Consider the following 25,064-nt stretch of genomic DNA (forward strand, 5'->3'; position numbering starts at 1 on the left):
TTTTAGTATCCCTGATTAAACAACTGAATTTGACCGAATTAAAAATTTTAATTCTGTTATATTCTGTCGAATTCTGCAAAACAGAATTCGACTGAATTGAAAATTTGAATTTGAATTAAACAGAATAAAACCGAATTAAAAATTTCAAATTCGTTTTAATTCAGTTCAATTTGGATTCAGAACCAGAAATTGGAGAATTATTTTCGAATTAATCGGAATTAAACCGAATAGAATTATTTAAATTCGTTTTAATTTGGACAAATTCTGGTTTCCCTCCCGAATTAGACAGAATTCATTTTTAAGTTAGGTACCGAATTAACAGAATTTATCTGAATTAAATAGAATTAAAAATTTAATTCTGTTTAATTCGTTCAAATTCAGTTGTTTAATCAGGAATATGATATGTTGGTGATTACTTATCCGGAACATATTTTTTTTACTTATAAATAATGAATTTAAATGTAGCTAAATTTATTCTATTCGATTGTCATTTGTTTAAAATAAATTTTTTAATTCTATAGGTTATGTTCATTTACCGATTTGACATTTGGTGAATCTAGGACTGTTAAGAATTATTTATAATAATGCATTTGCGATATATCATTACTATTCGTCATCGATACATCAGGGCTAATCAGTTATATGAGTATGTAATTTCTGTTGATTTTAAAAATAAGGGGGTATTATAGTGCGATATAAATTAAGGTTAAAAATAGTTATTATTATTTTTCGTATTATTGTTTTCATAATAGCTATGAATTAGAAAAAAAATAGTAAAAATAATAATAATAAACAAAAATTTTTTTCGTTTCTTATTGCATAGCAAAGTGTTATTTCAGTATTGTTTAGATTAGACAAAAGAATAATACAAAAAGAAAGTGATGAATAGAAACAAAAACTTAAGGAATGAGTGAAAAATCATTGTTTTGTATAGTCGTTAAAAATTCGAGTTATTTTTATTTTTTTATTTTTCTTTTATCTACACATGATAAGACAGAATAATTAAAAGCAAACGTTAAAGCGCAGTATGTTAATAAAAATAGTAATGAACATGAGATAACTTTAATTTTTGAGGTTCATTATATTTAGAAAAGGTCATATTTTAATATTTTTTAACCTTTTCGGATATTTAATAGTATAGCTACTTTTTCTGTTAATATCTTCATTAAAGTTTTAAAATACAATTGGACGAAAAGTTTATCCATGTTGACAGTTATCAGATAATTATATATTTTATCACGATGATTTATATAATTCTGGTAAAATTGCAGATATATTTTATTTATGGAATGTATGAAGAAGTTATCAAAGAAAATCTGCAATTATTCTTACGACGATTTTTCGAATGTTAAGGGGGTTTAAGTTATAGCTATGATTATTCATATATTATAGATATGAAAGCCGTAACAAATATGTCGTAATATTCTTCCTAGTCTGCGCAGTTTATAATAAAGATCGACTCATATATTTTTTTGAAAAAAAATCATATCTTTTCCTGTTTAGAAAATTTCATAAAATCCAATAGATTCTCATAAATTCCCATAGAGATTTTATAAGAATGAAAGAGTTCTATGAGAAGTGCTATAGTTGACCCCCATGGAAAAAATTTATAAAAAAAATATATTTTTCATATAAAGAAAATATATAAATATGTGTAAAATATGTATTAAAAATATATATTTTAAATAGCTATAGCTTTTGGCCGATTTTCGTATATATTTTATATACTTTAAATATATTAAAAATATATCTTAGAGTACATAAAAAATATAATTATGGAAATATAAAAAATATATATCTTCTATCTAAATGTTATATATTTTTTATCTAAATTTTATATATTTTTTTCCTAGGTTGTTAGTTAAGATAAAAATATATTTTTTATATATTTGAAATATATTGCTAATAGATTTTTTTAATGTTTTTATACATGTATTTTTTATATGTTCTAAGATAGATTTTTAATATATTTAAAATACGTTTAAAATATATAATATACATACGAAAATCGGCCAAAAGTTAGCTATTTAAAATATATTTCTTATACATATTCTATATATTTTTTTTTATAAATTTTTTTCATGGGGGGAGTATAGGGCCTTATACATACAGCTATAAGAATCTATCGAATTTTTTAAGCAGGGTTTGAACACTGAGATGAAGCCTTAAAATGTATCCAAAACCTCTTTTGCGAATATCGAAGATAGTAAATTTTAATCGAAATAAAATAATGCCCGTTCATTTCATTCAATAATAGTATGAACCCGCGTAGGAAAATATATATGCAAAAATTATATGCTACATATATTACACAAATGCGCACAATAAATAAGTATGTTCGATAAGTTTGCCACGTAGATTTTCGAATATATATATGTCTCCATGCGGGAATGCTTCATATATATCTTAAGACTTTTTTTTCAAGTAAACCACTCATAATTCAGTTGATAAATTTTATTTTTTTCATAAATATGATTCAGTTTGAAAAATATTATCACTTTGTTTACTAGACGGCCGTTTAATAAAACACACAAATTTTAAAATAAAATAAAAAATTGAAGTATCAATCTTTACAGCTCTATACAAAAAGATCGATGGAAAACATAAAAGAAAATAAAACAGACAAGATCGATCAGTGAAGTCCCGTTGGCATGATGAATGTTTAATCGCCACGTGATCTAACGTTTTCATAAAAAATTTACAGAAAAATAAGGTTTCATCCTACAGATATTTTTCATCATATACACATATATTTTTATTTTCGTCTAATCTAAGCTTCTTAACTACCGATCAACCATCTTAATTATCGCGAGGACATGACGTTAATTTAAAAAAAAAAAAACATTGTATAGTAAGAGACATTACAAGTTATTAAATCTATCATGTGTATTGATTACTTTTGTATACAAGAAGCACCGTTGCTTTTCTTTGTTACTTTTCCTCACATAAGTCTTACGTACTCTCGACACTCATACATAGACTTCGTGCAGCACGTGAATCAAAAACATCTTAACCTTTCCCATAACCTTATGGTCTCTTCAGTAACTACACCAACAAATTCTTTAATACTTATATTAACTACAGCTTAAATATATTATATATATGATAATATATATATAAGGATATATTTTTGCCTTTATATAAAAGATATTAATATAAGTAAAAAAAATTATTAAGTTTAAATAATCATCAATTAAAAATATAAACACCATTTTTATTTATATTTACCGCAAATCTCATATATTTATATAATCTTGACTCATCGCTCACCGTTCCGGCAATTAAAACGGCTTACCCTAGACGCCGTAAGCGTAAAAAAAAAATAACATTATTACCGCGTAGTCGTGTCTCACATAAACAGTAGGCTGCGAAACCAAGCTGTGCATCACCCTATAAGTATACCTTTACATGTATATATATATATATATTTATTTGCCAGAAGGGCAAAAAGGTAAAGAGAGTATGTGAAATAATTAGTGAGAAAAGGACATGCGAGAAAGATAAAAGAAGAAGAAGAAGTAGAAGAAGAAGAAGAAGTGGCGGAATGCAACGGATTAAAGGGAAGGGGACAAGAGCCGAGCCCTCTTTGCAAAACTCATAGCAATCGTTCGACGGCCGTGTTGCGGATGGTGAGACACCACGTGGGTATCCCCGGCGAGATAACGGTGTTCGGTAACCGCGTCAGAGTCCGCTGCTAGCGGTACTCTGCCGCCGACCCGTTACTTGACCGACAGATCCGCTAAACCGGCGCATTTTCTGCGCGCTCTTTTCTCTTTATACTTTTACTCTGTCTTACATGCAGCGGCTTTTGGTTACTTGTAGTTGGATTTTTTTTTTTTACATTTATTATTATTTTATCTTCGCCGTTTGTAATGCATCGTGTGCGTCGTGATGCTCAAGATGTGAAGACAAGACTTTAAATGGCTGTTTAACCACAAGGTAACTGAAAATAACGTGATTCCGAAGTTGAGGTATATTCGGTAGGCCCGATACCGAAAGTTGATTTATAAAAAAATATTTTTTTTTTTATTCATCATTATTATTGGTTACGGTATTCTTTATACATGTAGTCTTTGGGATATATTGCAATCGGCAGAATAAAGATGATAGATTGTCTGTTAATGACAAACAAATAAAATTGTTTTGATACACAATTTTTTTTTAATCAAGAATTTATTCTTGAACTAAGAAAATTTTTGTTTTTCTCGTGGGTTATAAAAAATATTCTTGGGTCAAGGTATTGTTTTTTCCTGTGTATAATTAGTTGTATTAAGAGGTTACATGGGTTTCGTGGGTTCAAGAAATCGATTTATTTTTTTTGACTTATTAATTTCTACAACATCTCAAGAATATTATCCTAAATTTTCAAGTCGATTCGAATAATAGTTTCGGAGATACAGCCTTTGGAAGGTGTGCGCTCCAAGTCAGGTATAGAAGGGTCAGTAAAACTTTAAACGCGTTTTTCTCGGAACCGTGTTTTCAAAGTCAGTTGTCAAATGTTCTCGAAAACTACTCAACCGATCTTGATGAAATTTTACACAGGTGTTCGAGATCCAATTTACTCGTGCTTGGACGAAGAATTTTTTTTTTTCAATTACAACTATTTAAAAAAAAACAAAATGTCAAGCAAATTTGACCGAAATTTTCATTTTTTTGGAAAAATGTCTGCCAAAATTCCAATTTTTTTCTTTCCTTCGTTCAAGCATGAGTTTATGGTCTTAACTAAAACACTTATTTTTGTTTTTTCATTTTAGATGATCCTGTCAGGAGTTATGCTGACAACGCGGACGCACCTTTTTTTCGAGGGGTCACCGGAAATGACGTCACAATGCAGGAGTTTTAATTTTTTTTTTTTTGAAAATTCCAAAAATTATTCTCTAAATATGTATCTATAAGACAGAAAGAAGTTTGAATTACATAAATAATTTCTTACATACAAAAAAAAATTTGAAAATAGGCCTTTTCTTACCCGACGAAACCCATGTAACCCCTTAACTTAATTCATAAAATATATCTCATATATTTTGGCATTAAAAAAATAATAATTTCTATATAAATAATTAATAAATGTTTTTTAGATTTTCAAAATCTATGAGTTATTGTTTAAAATAAAGCATATTCTATATAAATACAGCATATCCGTTTTATAATAATACCTATTGAGTTAAAAAGTTTCACTCTTCATTATTAATTTCATGATTTCCTAATTATTTATTTTTCAACAATAAAATTTCTACAACTAATTAACAACATATCGATGTCAATGACTATAGAATTTGTACAATACTGAATTTATCAACTAATCAGTGCAACAATAACTTTTAATCCATCAAACGAAACTAGTCCACTAATTTTTCATAATCACTGGCATTTTCTTTGTTTAGTAATAATACTAATTGGTATCAAAGAATTTATTTATAATATTTTTTTTATGATGAATACTCTGACTACATTATTGATGGCAGTCTTATCAATATCACAATATTCCATTCGGTATAAAAACAATCAACAATCAGCAATTAAAATATTTTTCCGTACCGGTTGAATAATTTTTTTAACCGCAATTAATTATATTTTTTAATTGACAATTATGAAAATACATACAAACCCTGAAATAGCGACGAACCCTAGTAAAATTTGACGTCCACTGTTGCCGCACTTAAAATTATACTAAACATAATCTTCCAGCTTTACTAGATTTTGGCAACAATACAAAAAATTAACATTGCAACGATTTCTAAACCACGTGACCGACAATTTTTGGCAAAGGGTACGCGAAAGATTACATAAATTATATGTATGTTTAAACTATAATTAGTGTAAAATTTTTTAGTGGCACTGGTAAAAATTTTACAGCATTAATTTATCAAAATTACACCGCGAACCATCGATTATTTATGTTATACTGAAATTAATCAGAAATCATATCTTAGATCTTAAAAAACGCAGCCTTTCATAAAGTGATTTATGGACATGAAATTGGAAATTTCTTTGACGTTTTCCATGTACAGTAAAGAACAATACCCACTTTTTAGTTTCTTATACAAGAGGTCATAAAAAAAAATTTATTATATTCGACTCCTAAGTTTAGTTTAAGTTCAAATAAAAATCTCTTAAAAGTATAACTTGATATGTTTATTCTAAAACGCACTCTTGAGAAATTTTTTCCTATTTAAATATTTGAAAAAATCATTTCATTGATTTCTTAGAATAATATATTTCAAAGAAATCAAATTTCCGTAACAAAAAATTTTAAGCCTTTAACGTCTAACACAATAGAGATTTTAATTTTTTATTTTAAAATTAAATTGTTTTCCCACAAAAATTAATCGCTTATACATGAGAAATAAAACATTTAAATTTCAGAAACTTTTTATTTACTGTAGAAATTTTAAAAATACATCGAACAGAATTTACAAGGTGTATTTTAATTTTGACAAAGCAACAGATAAAATTTATACCAACTGCATAGTAAAATTTATTAGGTTAAATCAGAATCTTTAGTATGCAGTTGGTAGAAATTTTATTTGTTGCTTTGTCAAAATTACAAGACACCTCCTAAATTCTGTTCGATGTATTTTAAAAATTTCTACAATATCGGTAATTTGTACAATAATTCCACACTGTCCTCATGTTACTATGACATAGTAATTTTTCTATAAATTTTATATGCAAAAAATACCGTAAAATTCTCTGCATGCAAAAATTAAATTGACGAAAACGAAAAAAATTTTTTAAACAAAATTTGAACGCACAAAAACTCTTTCACACTTAAAATATAACAAAAAAATTAAACACACCCACTACATTTATCTACATATTTAATTAAAAAAAAAAAAATCTATACAACAAACATGAGTCGATGGAAAAAATACCTGTTCCAGTAATAGGCGGCGACGCAAGTTGGGAGCTGCTAATATCCGGTGGTTGTGTCGCCGAATTTGTTTGAGTTTGAGTTTGATTTTGTTGTTGCTGTTGTGGTTGTTGTTGCTGTGGACTATTAGCTGTAGCCACAGCGGCAGGACTTCCCGCGCTTTCAGCCATTTTTTTTTCTGTATCTTACAACGAGTGTCTGACCCGATACTAATTATTCTACTTAAGATTATACTCAAACATTTCCCGTTAATTACTCGTCTCACAATTATCAAATTATTTACACCAATAAATTTATGTTTTTTTTCTTTTCACATATTTTAATTAAATAAATTTTTTTTTTAAATTATTAACAACGATTATTAATGTCGATATTTTAAAGATAATTCGATACCAGTCGATTGTTTGTCGCTTCGAGTAATAAATTATTATAAATATTTATTTATTGTTATATACAAATTTACTAATAGCTCTATTATATTTTCTGAACCGCAGCAAGTGATAATATATAATAATAATAATTAATAATAGTAACTATATTATTATTATTATTTCAATTATAATTTACTATTAATAAAATTTAATTAAATTTGATAGCTTAAATTAGACTAGATATATATATTTTTGACTAAAATTTGACGCGGTAAGCGTTACGATTCACCCACGCCGGCGTATCGTTAATGTATATCGATTCTATTCGCATCGTGAGTTGGGTTTTTCCGCGCGCATGACGACTCGCACGATCTTATTAAAAGACCGATAGCGAGTATACACGATGTTGAAGCCATGGTACGTAGGATCAGTCTCTCTTATCGAGAGATCTTTATTATCTATAAAACAAAATATATATATACATCATTTTTTTCATGGTATTTTATTAATCACTCTATCATTCGTAAAACACTGATCCCGAGGCTTTAATTATTATACCCTATCATTTCTTTATCTCCACACACAAAAAAAAAAAGTTCTCGACTGAAGGTAAATATTCTTGATTCAAGAAAATTTTTTTGGAGACCTAAATTTTCTCAGATAAAGTAGAAATCTCCAACCAAGACGAATTCTCTTGGCTCAAGAAAATCTTGACTTGGTTCCCGACAACGTTTGTCTTCAAAAATATTTTCTTGACTCAAGATATCTGTTTTTTCTGTGCATTATTGTAATTTCTCATATATATTTATATATATTTAAAAGAATGAATATGGAAATAAAAATAAAAGTGACGTATTAATGTATACTAGGTACTCGACCTTTACTTTAATGCGCGCCTTCGACGGCAGGGTGAGGAAACGCCAACTAAGAGACTGGGCTAAAGAGTCAATAGGTCAGTAGGGCTTGTCTATCATTGTATCATTACATGTCTGACAAAACGCACTTAATATTTATATTAAATTGTCGTCAACTTGTCATTTCAAATAAATAAAGTAATCAAAAAATTATAAGCTACTAATTTATTACCGAACTCGACACTTAAACATTTTTATTTTGAATACAAAAAATTTTTTGAATAAAAAAACTCGCGATTGAAAGTTCATCGAATTAATTAATTCGAAAAATGATAAATTTTTCAAAAATTGTCCACAGATTGTTTATTTACGGTTGTAATCTCAGTTGAAGGGCGCGTCAGTCGAGGAAATCTTTAGCGCCACCCACCGTCAAGACGTACAATTCCGTGAGCTTATCTTGTTTCCACCCGAACAAAGAAACAATATTTAAAAAATATAAGAATTATTTAATGCGTAATAAGTCATTTTTAGTAGAGTCATAATTGTTGGTCTAAAGAATTTGAAACTGAGTAAAAATATAAAAAAAAATTTTTGAATTAAATAATAAATTAAATCGAAATATTAATGTAACATGAAAATCGATTGAAAGTGCACTTATGAGAGTCGAGGTCATACTCGTTCGATTTGCCTGACCGAATGACTCAAGAAAACAAAGCACGTGTGGACACTTTACAGGGTGCGTCCAAACTATCATCGAGTTGTTATATTTTTTATTTAAATATATTTAATTCAAATAATAATTATCGCAATGATAATTAACTCAATTAATGATGACAATAATAACATTTAAAATTATGACTCAAAGCCTCGTGACCAATGCGATATTTTACTTCTTATCACCTCCACTAATGTGTGTGTGTGTGTGAGTATGTATTAACCTCAAGGTTGATTGATGATTATTTCACTAAAAAACACACCCTTAATTTAAAAACTGTCGGTAATTCAAACTCTTTTATCACTTGAATGTTTTTAATTATATATGTACACTTATTAAAATAATTAAACCGGATATTATTAAACGTACGTAGAAGCAGAAAAAGAAAATGTCTCCGAGAAAAATAACAGTAGCGATAAGTTATTTTATAAGATTTTTACAAGCTAGACATCGGTATAATTTACTTTTGATTATGCTATTAAATGTATTATTATTACTATTATTATTATTTAGTGTGTCACTCGCGTTTACTTAATGGTAAATCACGATACGAAACGTTTCTGGACACACGATAAAACGCACAGAAAGCGGAACTGACGTTTCTTTACGGCGGGGTTGCACTTGCGGGGTTGTACACTACCCCTTAAATTTGGTTTTTTCACCACCAGATGGCAGATTTAAACAGTACTAGTGTACTTCAACGCTACCATTTCGTATTAGAGAACTAAAAAGCTCGGATTACACTTTTATTTATTCAACTTTATTCAAATTTAAGAGATTTACTTTTGGATCGTCAAAAAATAAGTACACAGTTTTAAATTAATTTTTATAATAAAATTGACAATTATATATTTTTATGAAAATTAAATAAACTTTTTTTATACATCCTATTGAAGTAAAAATATTTAGTAGTAAAATAAAAATGAGTGTGAATGTAGCAGACATCAGACAAATTTGAAATTTTAAATAATTAATAAAATAAAAATTTAAAAAATGCGCATTTGAAAATTTCCAAATTAATAAGCGCATTTTTTGTAAATATTATTTTATTATTTATTAATAATTTAAAATTTGTCTGATGTCTGCTACATTTACACTCGTAAATAAAACGAGAGAATAAATATTTTTTAAAAAAATTTTAAATGCTAAAATTAAAAAATCGTATAACAGAAATGAGATCTTATTATTTTTTATTTTCTTTACAATAAATCATAAAAAATAAAATAAAAATTTTTATTGATGCAATTATTTAAAAAAATAAAAGTTTTTATTAACTCAATTATTTATTTTATTATATTTCAAATAATATTTTTTTTTTTATTTAAATAGTATACAAGTGTTGATTAAGTAAATGGTTATCGTGATTCTCGACATTGAATAAAGAAAAAAAAATGTATGTATATATAATATATATATAATAACAAATAGAGTGCGTGTGTAAAGCATAGCAGTTATAAGTTCACCATTGCATTTATTTGTATGAGAGAGCTCGACTCTAAATACATAGCATAGTACCAAATGGCAACAGTTTATTACACAGACGGGAGTTAACATTGCTCAATACAGGAGCATGTAAGTAGGGCGTGATGAGTCGATACAGAAGTAGGTAGATAGAGCCGGAAAGTCTACGCCGTTGAAAGTGAGAGTAGTTTCAACAAGGGGTCGAATGTACTGTGGCCTGCAGGGTCTCTTTCTGTTATTACTACTGACCTTGTATTAATAACTAACATTAATCACTTTTAAATTATTGTATATTAATTATTACTCTCTTTACTCACTACTCATGATAATTATCAGCGCAGCCAGATCGTGCAATATTTTTACCCCCTCCTGCCACCTAAAAAATCCGATAGATTCTTATAGCCGTGTGTATAAGGCCCTATACTTAACTATAGCCCTTCTCATAGAACTCATTCATTCTTATAAAATTTTTATAAGAATTTATGAAAATCTAATGGATTCTATGAGATTTTCTAAATAGGGCATTAGATTTAGATTTAAATTTAAATTTATTTATGCCAGATGGGAAAAGAAAAATGTATACATTACATAAGTATATAACATATTAGGTAATTAATTTTAATGAGATCTTTGAAACTTAATATATACTTAAACATAATGTACAATAGAGTATTTGTATGACTGCTAATACATATGTAGAGGTACCATTTGTGACCACTGCTCCATTTTTGGACATTTCATCCTTTAATGAAAAAGTGTAAAATAAAATTTTCATTTTACAGTGGGATAAAAGTATCTTCAAACATATTTTAAAAATTGATTATGTTATTGGGTCGTTTACAAATTATTTTATTTAAATTTTTCAAGTGTCCAAGACTGGGCCTAAAGTGTCCACAAACGGTACCTCTACCCTTTTATTTTATAAAAGATGATGTGATAAATGACTCTAACATATTTTGCATTTAATGATTTTGGTTTAGATTACATGCTATTTCACCACAGGAAGGGGTAAAAATATCCCACGATCTGGCTGCACTAATAATGACCAAAATTTGTCTCTTTTTAAAAAATAAAACAATTTTTTTTTTAAAGTCCAATTATTATATTTATGAATAATTTTTTTTTAACAAAAACAATTCATTGATTTTTGAATAAAAACCAAGCACGCGCATGATGCGTAATATTTATTTGATTTATATTGGGTAGTTAATGATGACGTAGTTTGTTGCATGACTAGTGTAAACCTGCCTTGCACTATACGTAATATAAGTGCATGCGCATTAGACATTTTAAATTTTAAGCTCGTACTTGTTCGATCCACCAAGGTAAAGTTCTAAGAGATTGTATATAAAGATAACAACAAGAGATTTCGTCAACATGAATAGAAGGTATGTGTTCGTTACAATCAGCACGCCATGTAATATAAACAAAAAAAAGCTATGGCCACGAGAAGATGGCGCTCTTTTCAACGAGCTTTCGTTTGTTGCGATCGAATGTAGATACGCATGCGTATTTTAAGCTTAAGAATTCATGAGTATAATTTTTTATATCACTTTTAAATCATCTTATTGATATTTTTTTTCGGTCTTATATATTTATTTATATAGAATGAAATTTTTACAAATTGTTTGTGTAAATTTTTTAAACATGGGGAAAAATGGCGTAAATTAAAAAAATGTTTTAAAATGTATCGATACCTTGAATAGAAAAAAATCAGAGTATTCATGTCGAATCAACCGAACTATTATGACCGACCATTTTTGATTTCTTGCATAATTTTTTTTTGTATGCATTGGAAAAGACTTTTGTTACTTTTTAGCTTTTTCACTTTAGTTACTTGCAATGTATGAATATTTGAAAAAAAAAAAAAAAAAAAATTAGAATACTTGCTCCACATTTTTATAATTTGATTTTTTGTATTGATCATTCGTTTTTCAAAACAAAAATTGTAATTTTTAAAAATAATGTTTTAATTTGTAGCCAAGAAATTCAAACTTTTGGATACTATTCAAAAATAAAATTTTTTTATTGCGAAACTATTAAAACTACCAGAATTTTATGAAGTCATAAAAAAAAAATTTTATTTGTCATAAAAAAATAAGAGGAAATTTATTTTTTGCTAAAGAAATTCTTAAATGCGTATCAGCTAAATTTCTCGTCTAGTAAAATTTATTTTACCACACGTTAAAAAATAATATGACGCAACTAAAATTTAAAGATTTTACAACCACATGCACAAATTGCTGGTTCCGAACGGTAAAATTCAAAGTACCGTAAAATGTAGGCTATAGATAGTTTTAAAATCGATGCCATTTAATTTGTTACTTGCAGTGATAATAAAAAAATCATACTCTGCCAAAAAATTTTGCATTACTCTCATTAGTCATGATAATTTTTTTCCGCAAAATTTGAATCTTTTATTTTTTTCTTGTAAAACTAATTATAAATTTTTTTCCTACTATATTTATTAGAATGTAACAGTACTTATATATTAATCGAGCAAATATTCATTTTTTATCTTTAAAATTGTGTCCTCCCTGGTGAAAATTTTTCGGACTTCTGTCTTAAAAACTCAGTTTAGAGTTCTAAAGACTTTTTCAGAGTTCTAAAGACTTTTTCGGACAAAAGTCCGAAAAATTTTCACCAGGGCTGTCAGCTTTAATTATTGCTAATTACGGCAGACGATCTACACGGAAAAAAAATTCGACGAAAAATTCCAATATTACTATCGTAATCCTGGACTATACTTTTATTATCTGTAACATTCAAATATATGATACGAAAATTTACAGTTTTTAAAAGATTTTTTACTATTCACTATCGTAATTTCATTAAGAGTTTATTGTAATCAATTCAATAAGAAATATTACAATGTTACTATCGTAAATAGTAAAAGAATAAAAAATAAGATTTAATTATACTATTTATTCTTTTATTCTTCCTTTTAATTTACAGTGCTGCCTCTATGTTTTTACAATACAAGCTACAAAAATTACGATAGTTGGATTGTAAATTTTCTGAAATGGTATAGTATATGCCATCTGAAGCGTTTACGTATGAAAGACAAGTGTTGTCACAAACCATGATGTGATGCTTGTATGAGTGTATATATATATGTATATAAATACAAATGATGACATCTACTTTGTCTGTATTATTTGTGGTTCAACTATATATATTTATAAATCAGTTCATCTTTATCGACAGTGTAGTGCAGAAATAGAGGTTATTATTCATGACGTTTTTCGGACAATTGTAAATAAGAAATTTAAAATAAAAACTGTACTTTCGTCATTACAAACCTACATAGATTGTGGAATATAACAATTTGGTGGTGTAAGTATAATTATTATTATTCAATTTTTATTAAACTTAATATTCTGTGGGTATATCGTATGATCCTGAAGTTGGCAGATAATTAGTAATTTTCGGATTTTTTTTTTCACCAAAGAAATTACAAAAAAAAAAAAACTAAAAAAATACACATGTAGAAAATTTAAAAAACTATGGGTGCAATTTTTTTAAATATTTTTTTTTTAATTATTTATCGTCTAAAAAAAAATCCAAAAATTATTAGATATCTGCTAACTTCAGTATCATGTATATCGTTCGTTTTAAAATCATTTATCTGGACAAGAAGTTTATTTTTATAAACAATTTAGTAGTATTTTGTGGTCATAGGATAAATGATTCTAAATGAATGAAAATTTATTTTTTCTAATAAATTCAATTCTCCTAATTTTGTTACAGGATAATCTTCATTTGTCGACAATGAATAATTTTACCCGGCTTTGCGAGAGGTAAAACATTTCAATAACCTCAAATTATGGACATTCAACATTTCTTTATGATACTGAAGTTAGCAGACGCCTAATAATTTTTGGATTTTTTTAAAAATGATAAATTATAGAAAAAAAGTATTCGAAAAAATTGCACCTATGGTTTTTTTAATTTTCTACATGTGCGTATTTTGAATACAAATAAATGAGTTATTTATTCATAAATTTTATATATACCAAAAAAATATGTTTGAAAAAATATTAAATAAATGTTTTATTATTACTACTTCAACATGTTTTATTTTTATTTCGAGATTGTATTTTCCTTCTCAATTTAACTGTTAAAAAAAAAAAAAAAATTCCAAATGATAAATTTTTCTTTTTTATTAATTATAAGTTCTACTTTTTTAAGAAAATATATTTTACTCCATTGACTTCTAATTATTATTTTATATTTAAAGAAATTCTACATTACCGACTCATTCATTTTACGATAGTTGTATTAGAATTTATGTTAACACAACTTGTATAATTTACTCTATAGTATCTGATTTTTTCTTTCTGGTAGTAGTATAAATTATAAAATAAAAATTACGATAGTCTATTGTAAAAATTATTATTGAAAACTTATAGTCCAGCGTTACAATACTATATAATGAAAATTACGATAGTTAAATCGTAAAAAATCCGTGAATTTTTTTTCCGTGTATGCCCTGTATTTTTCATGTTCATGACCGGTTTCCACTTACAACGTATGGACTTGCTCATGCATGTGAATAGTCGTATACATTGATTTCTAGCCATTGGTCCTAGTCATCTCCTTGAGTAATATAGATAACATAGATAATGTATGTACCCTTGGTTCAATGTGAACATCCCAAGCAGATATCTGCACTCAGACTTTACCCATTTTGCTTTTGGTATTATTTATAAATTGTCTATATACTACGGGTGTGCGAATCTTGTTCGAATCGAATAATTAGATTCGATTCGATATTCGAGTCAAATATTAAATAGTTCGAAAGGTTCGAATAGTTCGAAATTTTTCCGAATCTTCGGTAAGTAATATTATTACACCTGAGAAATTTAGTATTTATAGCTTTATTAAATTGAAAAACTATTATATTATCATATTTGTACCTGAAAATAGTCCATGTGATCATAAATTCAATGAACGTGAGATTTAAAAAAGTTTGAATTTTTCAAACTATTCGAATCTTTCTAATCTTCGAGGCGAATCTTGAATCGAACAATTCGAAGTTTCGAGTATTCCACACCCCTAACAATAAAAAAAAATTTTTTTTAATTTTTTTGATGTTACAAATAGAGTCTCATTTTGCTCCGATCTTTCCTATATATTGACTTGAACATAAAAAAATTAATTGGTTGAATAAAAACTATAAAGTTAACTGTAATTATTTATAAAGTATATTTATAAAAAATCAGTGTCAGATAAGAATAATAAGAATAGTAAAGCGATGACTAAATCTGCGTTGTGTGTAAAAATAAATAATTAATGTAAAATAAAAAAAAAAATAAACATAATAAAAATACAGCGAATTCGTCGAAATCGACTACGAGGCAACATAACGGATTCTACCGCTATTTAATAGTACAGTTTTTCCCTTTGCCTTGTCGATTACTTTCTCCTGAAACGGTTATGTTTAGTTAGCTTTACTACAAGTAACTCTACTTGCTTCCCACTAGACGATGATACTTATTGCAATGTTAAATCTCACCTAATAGACATACAATGAAACAAAAAACACCAAGTAAACACAGACATTCGCTTTAAAAGTTTTATTTATTTTAATTAGCTTATTTGACAACTGTCAATTTTTCAGAATGCTGTATAAATGCGAAAATTCATAAATACTTATCCACTGGGTTTTGAATAGTAGAATTTTATGTTTTCATGTAAGGTATATATATTAAAATTATAACTAGCTATCGCCGATTTCATATAAAGACTAAGATATTTAATATATGACATACAACAACTAGTATTACTGCAACTACTATTGGAAAAAAATAAAATATTTTTTTTTATAACTTCAACTGACGTATTTTCCAAACGGTACTTATAACTGAACAACGTGAGTTGTTGACTGCGCGCGCATGCATTCGTGTATTTAAGTTAATTCATGTTGATATAGTGTAAATAAATGCTACTAAATAAATAAGTCACGTATAATTAAATTTTGATATTATTTTGAGTACTTATAATAAGTTTGTAAAATAATTATTTATGTATTTAAATGCACTGAAAAAAATAATCGCTAGCAGCTCCCTGATTAAACAACAGAATTCGACCGAATTAAAAATTTTAATTCTGTTATATTCTGTCGAATTCTGCAAAACAGAATTCAACTGAATTGTAAATTTGAATTTGAATTAAACAGAATAAAACCGATTTCAAAATTTCAAATTCGTTTTAATTCAGTTTAATTCGGATTCAGAACCAGAAATTGGAGAATTATTTTCGAATTAATCAGAATTAAACCAAATAGAATTATTTAAATTCGTTTTAATTCGGACAAATTCTGGTTTTCCTGCCGAATTAGACAGAATTCATTTTTAAGTTAGGTACCGAATTAACAGAATTTATCTGAATTAAATAGAATTAAAAATTTAATTCTGTTATATTCTGTCGAATTCTGCAAAACAGAATTCAACTGAATTGTAAATTTGAATTTGAATTAAACAAAATAAAACCGAATTAAAAATTTCAAATTCGTTTTAATTCAGTTTAATTCGGATTCAGAACCAAAAATTGGAGAATTATTTTCGAATTAATCAGAATTAAACCGAATAGAATTATTTAAATTCGTTTTAATTCGGACAAATTCTGGTTTTCCTACCGAATTAGACAGAATTCATTTTTAAGTTAGGCACCGAATTAACAGAATTTATCTGAATTAAATAGAATTAAAAATTTAATTCTGTTTAATTCGATCGAATTCAGTTGCTTAATCAGGGGCTAGCGATTAGTTTTTTCAGTGTGTATAAATAATTAGTTTGACGTTAAAGTGAGACGTTTACAACAGTAAAATTGAAAAAAAAGCGACATCTACACGCAGAGAAATTTTTAGTAAAAATTACCCAAAAATATGATACTGTGAGGACATGTGGTAAATATATAAATTTTTCCCACACGCATTGTAGAATATACTACTTGATAGCATGTAAATGAAGTGCAATTTCTACTAACAACAGTAAAAATTTAGTTACTGACTAGATGTCCTTACAGTACCAAATTTTATGGGTAATTTTTACTCAAAAGTTCTCTGCGTATAGACAAAAAGGCGGAATTTTCAAACAAAAAATTAAACCGAAAAATAAGAAATAAAAAAATCAAAATTTTTTTTGTAATTCGTTTATGAGCTTGAGTTATAATTGTATATAAATTTGTCATATAAAATAGTGAATAGCGGACAAACGTTATTCTAGATACGTGTGTGTATGAACAATCACGTAATGTAGGCTCGTCGACAAAGATACCGTTTGACGTGATTACGTCACAAGAGTCAGCGTTCCTGTTCTTCGCATTTACGTGCAATAAAGAAAGAGGTAGAGAGAGGTAGCGAAGTAGAAGTATGTTCTAGTAAAGGGTACAGAGCTAGTCAAGTTCAAAAGAAGCAGTCAGAGCTTAAAGTGATGGATAAAAAGATGTCTGTGTTTTAACACGTTGGCGATCAAGACCAAGACCAAGACAACGATAATGATAAAGATGGACTTGTTGGTCAGGGATTTTTACAAACCGCGAAAGAGTGAGAGGTTTAAGTAGTGAAAAATGAATAAGTAAGAGAAAGGTGAGATACCGGATATGTTTCTTACGTTTCTCTTGTGAAGGTAAGATGCTATTCCAACTTGACTTGTTCTCTCTACTCGTACATCGCGGGAAACTCTAGGTCAACTGGTCGAAAGAAAAGTTTCATCACTTCTTCTTATCAATAGACTTTCTTAAACTTTAATTGCATTTCCTTTCAAATGTTTATCAACTTAAGTAAATATTAATAATAAATAGAAGAATAAGAAAAAAAAAATTTCTTTTCAATACGATAATTCATTAAACTAATGATTAAAGCGAAATTATATCTTAAGTAATGTATGTATAATATATAATATATAAAATAAAGTTTTTAGGACAACAAGTAAAAGACGATATGCATAATTTACATGAGCTCTATCTTGGATCTTACGATTTATAGAAAGAGTTATCGCAGTACACGGACACGGTCGAAGAGAACGAAGCATTCGTCTCGTGATAATACGTAGCGGTAAATCGCCTGCTCTCATGTGGGCCAATGTCCATGTAAGTAAGAGAAAGAAGGATAGTTATGTTATACGAAAGAGAGCCAACTATATATATATATATCGTAAATATACGCGAGCGTACTATAACATATTATACTTATACGATATATCAGATTTACAATATAAACTATAAGCTACTCGTCGCTAGTTGTGTTGTATGTCCGGGTTCAGGGGCAGTTAAGTAAACACCGCGTTTATGCATAATGCACTATTGTGCGTCTTGCGTCTTGCGTTTTGCGTGCCGCTCCCTCCTCTTTACTTATAGATGCTGATGCTCTTACAACTATTATTTGTTGCGTGAATTCTTCCTCGTAAATTGTTTCTTAATAAAGTCTTTACAATACACAAATTTTACATAAATTATATATCTATAGGGGAAGGGTGGACAAGGGCCACTCCAAAAATTTGGTAAAAAAGTCTTTTTTTTTTAAATTTTTTTTAATCGTCATTCACACTCTTATACGCATTTTTGTACCATTTTAAGTGTCCCAGAAATTTTTTTTTTGCCAGGAATTTTTTAGAAGACTCATATATTGTTGGCCACGAAAAATATATACGGTGTTTTCTTTACTATAATCAAATTTTATAAAAGTAAGTTATCTTCGACGTGTTTTTATCGGCATCTTTTTTTACACTGTAAAAAATCCCCGGGGTAAGTCCAAGCGGTGTAGGTGTTAATATTGGCGGTGTTAAATTTTAACCCCGAAAGTGGTGTGAAAATAACGCCACCGCCGGTGTAAATATTCTTTACCGGTGTTAAAATATTTTATCCTGTGAAAAATTCCGAACAAATTTTACTATGGGTGCATAGTAACACCGGACTATAAGAAAACTGATTCAAAATTTACAAGTGCCCCATAGTAAACGTATGCGCAGACTACACGATTGTGGCCTATGCGCATACGTTTACTATGGGACACTTGTAAATTTTGAATCAGTTTTCTTATAGTCCGATGTTACTATGCACCCATAGTAAAATTTATTGGGAATTTTTCAGAGTGTACTTTGGGAGTGCGTGCGTGTGTGTGTTTGAGTACGTGTGCACGCTCGTCTGTATGTGCGTGTGTGTGTGTCAATATATTTTTTACGTTTTATAAGTTTCCTAAATCTAATACTCTGAGCGGACGCAGTTACCCCGCATTCACACCGGTATTTTAACACCGCCGAATTACGCCTCCTACACCGGTGTAATTTCATTTTAACATCGAGTGGAGTAAAAATAGGTCCATTTTTAACACCGCTCTTTTTAAAGTGTACTAATTGTGTTGCAAATTTCTTTTTCCACTTATATTAGAAGTAAGTAATTTTACTATATAGTCATTTTTTTTTTTCGGTGGTCCATTTTACTTGCCTAGGTGTAGTAAAATTTTCTTTAACACCTGGAAATTTGGTTTAATTATTTTAAATCGAAGTCTAAATAGAAGATTCATCGTAATTCTAATGCACAAAAATTGAGTATCTCCTTATAACGGTCCCGTTTTGCCCGCCCTTCCTCCAATATATTGCATTTTATTTAGTTATCATTAATCTCACGTCTTTAAATTATACAACTACATGGATATATAAAGTATAAAGTAATTAAAGCTATCTTTTAAAGAATTAAATAATTTAAGAGAAAGATTCGTTTCTTTATTTTTAAATTAATTAATTAAATTATTTTTTGAATAAAAGTTTAAAGAATAAAAGGACAATGCAAAGAGGATGATAAATCTCGAGATGAGATCCACGAGGGTACAGTTATACGATCCCGGATTTTATACACCTCGAAGAAGAGGTATAGTGTCGTGAATGCACGAGTTCCTCTTTTCGTTATCTGCGTGTCCGCCCAGAAGAATATTAAAGATCATTCCACAGTTTTATTATTTATTATTGTTCTTTTAGTTACGACGAGTTGGAGAGCGTGGGCAGAAGAGTCTATAGAATGCCATATATTGCAATTATAGTAAAACTTTATTAGTTTTACTTTATCAATAATTGATTGATATTTTCTTTTGTACCTAATATATCAATATTAATATAAATCAGTAGTATAGGAGAGGGTGGGGCAGAGCGCCCCCCCTGAAATTTTGTTGAAAAAAAAATTTTTTTGTTCGTCTCATTACTATAAATCCGATATATTTACGCATTTTTAGCCCTACGCATGACACCTGGGACAAGATGGACCAGCCGAAAATTTTGGAAAAATAATACTTTCAAATTTTTATCGTCAAATTATCGAAAATTTAATATATTAATCCATTTTTCGGCTGATTTTCTATAGCTGGGGAAATTTGGCCACTAAAAATATTCGAAAATAATAATTTAATTTTTTAATTGATAAAATTTTTTAAATAATGCAAAATGATCTGTAATCTAAAAAATCAAAAAACACGTTTTTTGGGTTCAAAATAATGACAAATAAGAAATATAGAATTGTTTTTTTTTTCATTAAATAACAATTAGTAATTAAGTTAATCGAGGGGGAACGATTTATTACACCTAAAAAAATTTTTTTTGAGTAATATAAAACCAAAAATAGTTGTCAAGAGAAAAAAATAGGAGGGGGGCCTCTCTGCCCCACCCCCTAAGTCAATTTACGGGTATTAATTTATGAAATTCGTTGCCTAATGAAATAACATCAGCAGAAATACTAAATATTTTTAAGGCAAGATGCTTCAAATATCTAATGTCTCATTAGATAATTTAACATAAAATATTTCAAATTATGTAAGGTAAGAGACCCAGTATCTGATCAGGTAACTAGTACCTGATCACTCCGTGTATTTGTATATCTATATTTACTAAATTTGGTAGATATAGATACAAATACGGAGTGATCAAAATTAGATACTGGGTCTCTTACCTTATTTCAAAATTATTGGTTAAATTTATTGTGAATAATTGTATGTATTATCTAAGATCTTGTATTTTTGCCGGTTCTAAAAGGGTTTACCCTAGACCCGTAATATAAATAAATAAAATAAATAAATAACAAATATGTTAAAATCGATTGTTTTATAAAAATACCAAATTTCAAAAATATTTTATAAAATTATTAATTATTTAATTATCTATCAATATTTTGTACGATTCCTTGTTTTTGACAAATGAAAGTAAAAGTTTACATAAATTTGTATACTTTTAAAATATCATAAGGTCATTATACCTTATAATCATAACATAAAATAAAAAGTAAATTAAGCCTAAAAATGTAACACGGAAGTTCGTAAGGTTGACTGAATATTTTTTAGATTCAAAAAAGATAACTGTAATTTATTGTTAGTAAATGTCAAGTTTAAAAATCTACAAGGACAAGTTAGTAAAGTATGAGTGTATATATATATATATATATATAAATATATTTTTTTTTATTGTTTGCATTGTCGTGTAAATGGAATTTCGTGTGGGAAGATTAAACTTTTAAACTTATAAATGTTTGTCTGTATATATGTATGGGTGTATAAATCTTGACTGTGATGATGTTAGGACGGTTCTCTCAGAGTTGATCCACCCTGCGGTCATTGCACGAGAAGAAAGAGAGAAATAAGATGGGACCGCCCATCCTGTTTTCTTTTACTTCAGAAGCCGATCTAACATAACGCCTCTGAACGGTTTTACAACCGTTAGAATCTATACGATTGCGTAATAAATATAATAATAATGATAATCCTGATATAAAACACTAAATCTCTGGAAATGAATTTACGAAAAAACAAAAAAAAAAATAAGAAATTTATCCTTTACAATAAAATACCATTAGGATTATATTTTTAAAGTCAATTAATTGGATTATCGTAAACGGAATCCAATAAATCAAAGATTATAATTTTTAACTTTAAATCTTGACTGCATGCTATTAAATTTATTATTTAGTAGCCGATGATAGGATAAGATTCTGATGAAATAACAAAGATAAAAATAAAATAAGATAATGTTTGAAATCCGGAAAAATTTTATTACCCTCAAAATAAATTCTTGTAGTGATGAGTGACTTGTTTTAACATCAGGTATATGTATAAAACTTGTTCTTTATATTGTAAAAGAGGTGATTGACCTTTAAGCCCTTACTCAATCTAACTTAATTTTACATCATTTTTTTTTTTAATTTCATTTTATTATTTTTTTTTTACATATTTTTGTCAATAGACCAGAATTATTTGAAAATTTTTTGACTTACACGGAAATAACAGAATATTAAAAATTAATAAATAATAGTAAAAAGTGGAATGTGTTATTAATAATTAGTACTCTTATGTATTTAATGCAAAGTAGATTACTAATTTTTGTAGATTCCTAAAAACTACTATCAATTATTTCAAAAAGTAAGTAAATATTATTACTTTTAGGTATATAAATACGTGACTTATTAGTGAAAATTCATTAATTTATGGCATACGTCTATTAAAAAGTAATGATTGGTCAAATTAAGAATTGCTATCTTAGATACTGATTTTTCCAGCCGAAAATTGCAAAAGTTACTAATTTTTATTTTATAAATTCGATATCACTGATCAATTATTAGCTTAAAATATCATTTATTCATCATTATAAATTAATTTACAATATACATAAATCGAATAAGTGGTAAATAATAAAATGAAAAATTAGTATACTAGATACTGATTTTTTGCTCATAAAAATACCGAAAATTTTTAACTTTTATTTTATAAATTCTATCCCATTGACTAATAATTAATATAAAATGTTATTTATTCGTTATTATAAATTAATTTATTATATACATAAATCGAATAAGTGGTAAATTTTTTTAATTTTTCTATGTTTATTTGAATAGTAATAAATAACTGTAGATACCAATTTATCGATTCTTTTTCATATTAATTTTAATATACGAAATTACAAATTTTGCTCTTCTATGTGTATCAAATTTTAATATAAACAATAGCCATTTTGTAATATATAATGATCCTGGTTTGATATAAGTATACAAATATACTAATTTTAAGTCAAAAATAAACTACAAACTATTAAAATTTTGAGCATTATTTTTTTCCATGTAAAAAAAAATCTAATTTACTTAAAAAAAATTTTTTAATTAAAAATAATTTTAATATAAAATATTTATCATTAATTACTTTAATGTGTCAATCATAAATTAAAATCTAAAGTGAATAATTGTAATGGAACGTGGAAGTATTTCATCACGAAAAAAAGAAAATGTAAAGCGAAGCAGAATAAAAACAATATGTGTGAATGATTCATTTATGATACAGCAGTTTTGTTGTTAAAAATTTAAAAAAACATGATAAAAGATTAGTACATATTGTTTTGTATAAACATCTTTCTCTAACTATTGAAAGAAAATGCGCTAAAGAAGATTGTCTTATATATATGCAAGTTGGGCGAACGTTACGTCGGTCACGTATCAAGGCCCGTGACTTTGAACTCAACTCTGACTCGGTCTCTTTCTTTTGCCAGTTAATAGTATACTGTTGCAAGGCGACGATAACGACCGACTACAACGTAACACGTGCAAGGACGCGAGTTAAAACCTCAGTGCTTCGGTTGATGCTCTTGAAATTTAATATCACCTAACAATATTTCATTGACACGCGATTCGTATTTTGTTACCATACTTTACGTTACTTTAATTTATACGTCATAACGACTTATTTATAAATTTACTGACGTTTATATTTCAGTTTACTAGACAAAAGAGTGGACTTATTGTTCATAAAGTTCTTAGAGTACAATCGAGTAGAAAAAAAAATTGATTAGGTAGTAAAGGGTAAAAAAAAATTTAATCTAAGAATTGGCTGAATTTTTTTTGGAGGTATAAAAGATTTTAAATTGAACATCTTGGCCAGCAAGCATTACACCTGCGGCCAATGACCCTCGATCGAGCTATCGAATACCTCCAAGCCACAGTTGGGACCCGGCGACAATGACCGACTGTGGAGGAATTTATTTGACTACAAAGTTATTCAACTGTTAAATATTTTTCAACTTAGATGTATTTGACGTTAAGAAATCATCTACACACGTGTATAAATTAGTTTTTTTTTTTAAATAAATAGTAAACAAGTTTTTCAATTTTTAAGTTATTAAATATTTAATTTAATAAGACTACAAAAAATAACTTTTAAAGTAGAATTTTTTTTTATTATGAATAAAAAAAAAAAACATTGTAAGATAAGAATAAATAAATCGAATGATAACACGAGCACGCGAGCTGAAGATTCGCGATTTCAATGAGCGGTTAAGCGAGAAACTTAAGTTTCATTGAAGTCGATCTTATGACATTACGAAGTATTATCGAATGATGGTGAATGAATATCGATTTTAGTATTTTGAGATAATGAACAAGATGACGTGGAGAAAAGGAAGTTGAGAGATGAGAAAGAGTACTTTGAGTAAGTCGTCGAATATAAGAAACAGCTGGTATAGGTTGAACGAGTCTTGAGTTCAATGACTGAGAATCAAGAGAACCCTGCCTGAGGTGATATGTCCCCTCTCTTCTGATTCTTCTTCGTCCTCTGCCACAACTGCTTTTCATCCAGCTTGTAACATCATCCTTCTCTCTACTGTTCTTCATCATTACAATCTTAAATTTTTTTTTTTTTTTCTAATACTTAGGAATTCGTGTGACTCATGATTTGTTTTCTTATCGCTTTTAAATTTTTAAATTACTCCAAAATAAAAAAATTTTCCAGCATCTACGTAAAAAAATTTTTGTACCCGGTGTAAAAATTT

At 27.7% G+C, this 25,064-nt stretch overlaps 1 protein-coding gene and 1 long non-coding RNA gene across 6 annotated transcripts in view; one reads left to right on the forward strand and one right to left on the reverse strand.

Annotated features, from left to right (window-relative positions):
- Window positions 1-25,064, reverse strand: part of LOC130669806 (probable nuclear hormone receptor HR3) — a 113,525-nt gene that overhangs the window by 81,705 nt on the left and 6,756 nt on the right. For 2 of the 4 annotated variants that reach the window (XM_057472888.1, XM_057472885.1), the window contains exon 1: window positions 6,876-7,164. The exons of 1 other annotated variant lie outside the window; for it this stretch is intronic. In XM_057472888.1, the coding sequence (XP_057328871.1) occupies window positions 6,876-7,044 (169 nt within the window). In that variant the 5' untranslated portion in view covers window positions 7,045-7,164. Of the gene's footprint in view, window positions 1-6,875; window positions 7,165-25,064 lie in introns of those variants that run through there. One more of the 4 variants, XM_057472892.1, reaches the window with a different exon arrangement.
- Window positions 11,430-14,346, forward strand: LOC130669807 (uncharacterized). Of its 2 annotated transcripts, none has more exons than XR_008990256.1 (3): window positions 11,430-11,663; window positions 13,231-13,611; window positions 14,026-14,346. It is a non-coding gene; the product is annotated as an uncharacterized LOC130669807 (long non-coding RNA). The 2 variants fall into 2 exon arrangements; XR_008990257.1 differs by having other exon boundaries at window positions 11,449-11,663; window positions 13,483-13,611.

Source organism: Microplitis mediator, chromosome 6, assembly GCF_029852145.1.
Source record: "Microplitis mediator isolate UGA2020A chromosome 6, iyMicMedi2.1, whole genome shotgun sequence".
Lineage (NCBI taxonomy): Eukaryota > Metazoa > Arthropoda > Insecta > Hymenoptera > Braconidae > Microplitis > Microplitis mediator.